Consider the following 5,734-nt stretch of genomic DNA (forward strand, 5'->3'; position numbering starts at 1 on the left):
ACACACACACACACACATATACACATACACAACAAGTCTCCACACAGTTTCCATCTACAAAATTCACTCACAAGGCATTGGTCACCCTGGAGCTATATAGTAAAAGATACATGCCCAAGGTACCAGGCAGTGGGACTGAACCCCAAAACCACACAGCTGTGCCGGCACCTATTAAGCAAGAGTTTAAAAAAAAAAAAAAAAGAACTTTCTTTTTTTCTATCCAAAATTCTATTTTCCCTTTATTTGTTATTGTGGCCCAGCTTTATTCAACATGTCTGGTAATGAGTAACATATTCTATACATAGCATGACATCAATTGCATAGAAAATTACATATGTAAGCAATATGTTCAATTATATGTCATGGAAGGCAGTAAGCTGGCAGAAATGTTAGCACAACAGACAAAATACTTATCAGTATTTTGTCTGTCTTTATTCTTCTGAGTTCAAAATCCACCGAGGTAGACTTTGCCTTTCATCTTTTCAGGGTTGATAAATTAAGTATCAGTTGCATACTGGGGTCGATCTAATTGACTGGTCCCCTCCCCCAAAAATTTTGGGCCTTGTGCCTAGAGTAGAAAAGAATATTTTAAGGAGTCAAGCTGGCAGAAACATTAGCATGCCAGGCAAAATGCTTAGCGGTATTTCATCTGTTTTTATGTTCTGAGTTCAAAATCCACCGAGGTCGACTTTGCCTTTCATCCTTTCGGGGTCAATAAATTAAGTACCAGTTGCGTACTGGGGTTGATCTAATTGACTGGTCCTCTCCTCCAAAATTTCGGGCCTTGTGCTTAGAATAAAAAAGAATTGTATGACATGGATAAATAAATAGATCTGAGATTTTTGCCAGTTACTGATGACTATAAAAAATAGTTAATAGTACAGAATATGTGCTGTTAGTATTTACATAACAAACATTTTTTAAAAAAAACATATGTAGCATATGTAGAAAATTACACAAACACACACACACACACACACACACACGTACAAAGCAACAAGCTTCTATCACATATTGACAACTATGATTATATAAAGTATTATTACCAATACATCTAAATAAATGCATTCACACACTCACACACATATTTACATAGTAACACATTTTCTGACAGACACTAACTATTATAACATTTAGCACAAATCCATTCCAAAAAAAGGCTTCTATCTATCAAGTTTGACCATTCATCTCCACATCTATGCACAGGCCTGACCAAGATATTTTCCAGGATGACTGGCAGTTGTTCATGCTTGCAAGTCTCCTTTTCTTTCTGCCACCAATGTTTATCCGAGAGAATGGCCACTGACTTGGGCCAATACAGTTTGGTAGCAGTGTCATCACAAGGATTGCTGACAAAAGGCAAAGACCTGGAACAGATACCACAAGGTATTGTGTTGAATCCCTTTAACAATTTCACCAATCCACTGGCCTGAATACTGGTAGTTTTTTTAATTGACACTAAAAGGGCGAAAGGCAAAGTTGATTGTTGCAGGATTTGAACTTAAAATACCCAGTTAGAATGAAAGCCATGAGGCAGTCTGACATTCTGTGGTTGGCAATAGGTACAGTCATGGCTGTGTGGTAAGAAGCTTGCTTCCCAACCACATGGTTCACTGAGTGGCACCTTGAGCAAGTTGTCTTCTACTATAGCTTCAGGCCTACCAAAGCTGTCCAAGTGGATTTGGAAGATGGAAACTGAAAGAAGCCCATTATATATATCATACATCTATGTGTGTATGTCTCTGTCTGTCCTCCCACAAGTGCTTGGTGATGTGTTAACATCCCTGTTACTTAGCAGTTTGGCAAAAGTGGCCAATGGAATAAGTGCTAGACTTAAAAAAAAGTACTGCAGTTGATTCATTCAATCAAAAAATATATATACATACATAGGTTAGTCTATGTTAGATGTATGAGTTCAATACTTATTGAAGTGAATATGGGGTATTTTTTTTAATAAAACTGAAACTGAGAATTTCTCATATGAACAAAGTTTCATGCCACCTCCATCTTAAGGCAAGATCAGTTCTCACCTTAAGATCACAACGGCATTGAACACAAGTTGTGAGACAAACTCAGTATCAGTAAAATACTATATATATATATATATATATATATACACACACACACACACACTGAGGGTATGAGAGGTATTGGTGTCTAGAAGACCCAAAGAGTGTCGGGTAACACTAAGTAAGTGCTATGGATAGGCCATGGTTAAACTCTTGGTTCGATAATGATACAAGTGAGGAGTCTAATGTGAGTCTTGTATTAGCATGCATATATATATTAGACCAAACGAGATAACAAATCCAAGGCTGTGAGGAGTTTATAACGAAATAGTCTTACAGCTGTTTCTGGGATATTATGGATATCCCTTCATCAGAGACGATGTGAGAAAATATTTGAGTTCTCACACCATCTCTGATGAAAGGATAGCCATAATATCCCAGAAACAGCTGTAAGACTATTTCATTATAAATGTCCTGAAAACTTCTCACAACCTTGGATTTGTTATCTTATTCAGTAAATTATATATATATATTATACTCACACATACACACACATATGCATTTATATGATAGGCTTCCACACAGTGTCTGTCTGTCAAATTCACTTACAAGACTTGGTCGGCCCTGAAGTGTAACAGAGGACACTTGCCACACAGTGAGACTGTGGTTGTGGAAGCAAACTTCTTAAGCATACAGTCATATTAATAATGGTGGTGGTAGTGATCATCATCATCATCACTATCGACATCATCATCAGTATCATCTCCACCACCACCGATGAGGATGATGACAACAACTGAGTGAAACAAATGTTCTTCATTATCATCATCATCATAACCGTTTAACATCCGCTTTCCATGCTAGCATGGGTTGGACGATTTGACTGTGGACTAGTGAGCCGGATGGCTGCACCAGGCTCCAATCTGATTTGGCAGAGTTTCTACAGCTGGATGCCCTTCCTAACGCCAACCACTCCGAGAGTGTTGTGGGTGCTTTTACGTGCCACTGGCACGAAAGCCAGTCATGTGGTACTGGCAATGGCCACATTCAAAATGGTGTTTTTTATGTGCCACCTGCACAGGAGCCAGTCCAGCAACGACCTTGCTCGAATGATTTTCTAATATGCCACCAGCACAAATGCCAGTAAGGCGACACTGGTAACGATCATGCTCAAATGGTGCTATTTGCGTGCCACTAACACGGAAGCCAGACAACTGCTCTGACAATGATTCCGTTTGGACGGCACTGCTAGCGCTCCAGTGGCACAGGTACCCGGCACGATTTCATAAAAGAATAGGAGAATGACGATGGTGGAGTGTTCATGAAATATTACTATTTGTTTAAATTGTTTCATAGAAATAAATACTACAGACGCATTACTGGCAACAGATGGCAGTAGGATCAATTCACAGTTAGAAACCTTTCTTCAAAATCAATTAACCAAACAGCCATCAACTTCCACACACCTATCAATATCACAAATCTATATTTCCTTGTCACGCAACAATGAGGACAGGGAAAATCACAATGGCAGTGATGATTGGTGGGGGTAGAACTAGACATGTATCTTATGAGATAACCCACAGTAACAGTTCATGGCAGAAGTGAGACCAACCCACCAATAAAAACTGTCATTATTTTGGTGATGAAATATTTTAGAGATGAGGAATTATGTACATTATTTACATTATTTATATTTGACGGATATTTGTTCTCATCTTGTTTGTTGTTAACACAACATTTCGGCTGATATACCTTCCAGCCTTCATCAGGATTCTCACTCCTAATTTTTCAATGTCGTTATTATTATTCCAGTCACTGCCTGGAATCGAACTCGGAATCTTAGGGTTAGTAGCCTGCACTCTTAACCACTATGCCATATGCCCGTGGGCAATTATGGAGCGAATTTTAGGACTTATAAATCTAATATTTTCCTATCCTTCCTTAATACCGGTTCCCATATGCTACTCATATCTGCACTTGGTCTGCTTAGGAGGTTGTTGTATCCTAGCATATGTGCTGCTTCTTTTAGTTTCCTATTTTCCAGTGGTGTTCGCTGTCTATTATTTTAACTTCATCCCACAGGGGGAGGTGGTCTCCATTTTTCCATACACAATCAGCTATGCCCAATTTATCAATATCTCCTCGTGTCACAGCTTTGCGATGTTTGTCTACCCTTATTTGAGAGGGCAGCATGTTTCGCCTTTGTATAACCTACCACAGCAGCATGGGATGGAGTACACGCAGTTTTTAGTCATATTCTCTTCTGTTGGTGGTTTTACTCAAAGAAGATATTTGCAAAGTGTTGTATTACTTTTGAATACTGTCCTGATGTCATATAGACCGCATATCTTTTGTATCTTTTTGGAGAGGCCTTTCTCAGAATGTAGCAGTAGACGAAATACTGCTAAGCATTTTGCCTGGCGTGCTAACAATTCTTATTTCTTTACTACCCACAAGGGGCTACACACAGAGGGGACAAACAACGACAGACAAACAGATTAAATCGATTATATCAACCCTAGTGCGTAACTGGTACATCAATCCCAGTGTTCAACAGGTACTTATTTCATCAATCCCGAAAAGATGAAAGACACAAAGTCAACCTCAGCGGGAATTTGAACTCAAAAACATGAAGATGGACTAAATGCCACTAAGTATTACATCTGGCATGCTAATGATTCTACCAGCTCTCTGCCCAAATGATAATAATAATAATCATTATCATCATCATCACTTAACGTCCGCTTTCCATGCTAGCATGGGTTGGACGATTTGACTGGGGACTGGCGAACCAGATGGCTACACCAGATTCCAATTTGATCTGGCAGAGTTTCTACAGCTGGATGCCCTTCCTAACGACAACTACTCCGAGAGTGTGTAGTGGGTGCTTTTTTCGTGCCACCGGCACAAGGGCCAGTCCGGCGGTACTGGCAATGGCCACGCTCAAACGGTGTTTTTTATGTGCTACCTGCACAGGAATCAGTCCAATGTTTTGTTCACATGCCACCGGCACAAGTGCCAGTAAGGCGAAGTTGGAAACGATGATAATAATAATAATAATAATAGTAATCCTTTCTATTATAGGCACAAGGCCTGAAATTTGGGGATGGGGTTAAGTTGATTACATCGACCCCAATGCTCAACTGGTACTTAATGTATCGACTCCGAAAGGATGAAAGGCATAGTCGACCTTGGCAGAATTTGAACTCAGAACACAGCAACGAGTGAAATACCGCTAAGCATTTCATCCAGCATGCTAACAATTCTGCCAGTTCGCCACCAATATTAATAATAATAATAATAAATGAAATACTCACTCTGATAAAAGTGGAAATATTGTCCATGCACCAGTAATTGGCCATTTCTTGTGAGTAAAGAATAGTTTAGGTTTTTCATTCTAAGAAATATGAAATCATAAAAGAGAAGTTAGACATATATATAACAATAAGCTAATATTAAAGGGAGAGGGTCATGTGATAATATTTTTTACATAATATTTTTTACATTATTTACATTTGACGGATATTTGTCCTCATCTTGTTTGTTGTTAACAAATTTTGACTGATATACCCTCTAGCCTTATTCAGGTATCTTGGGGAAATTTTGAACCTGGGTTCTCATTCCTAAGGTATTTTTCAATGTTATTATTATTGTTCTTATTATTGTTCAGGTCATTGCTTGGAATTGAACTCAAAATCTTGGAGTTAGTAGCCCACGATCTT

The 5,734-nt window shown here is 38.8% G+C and overlaps 1 protein-coding gene across 1 annotated transcript in view; it reads right to left on the bottom strand.

Moving 5' to 3' along the window:
- LOC106881160 (beta-1,3-glucosyltransferase) overlaps positions 1 to 5,734 on the bottom strand; it is a 33,268-nt gene that overhangs the window by 19,998 nt on the left and 7,536 nt on the right. The window contains exon 4 of the mRNA XM_052973152.1: positions 5,330 to 5,409. Within this exon, the coding sequence (XP_052829112.1) occupies positions 5,330 to 5,409 (80 nt within the window). The remainder of the gene's footprint in view (positions 1 to 5,329; positions 5,410 to 5,734) is intronic.

Source organism: Octopus bimaculoides, chromosome 1, assembly GCF_001194135.2.
Source record: "Octopus bimaculoides isolate UCB-OBI-ISO-001 chromosome 1, ASM119413v2, whole genome shotgun sequence".
In the NCBI taxonomy this organism is placed as follows: domain Eukaryota; kingdom Metazoa; phylum Mollusca; class Cephalopoda; order Octopoda; family Octopodidae; genus Octopus; species Octopus bimaculoides.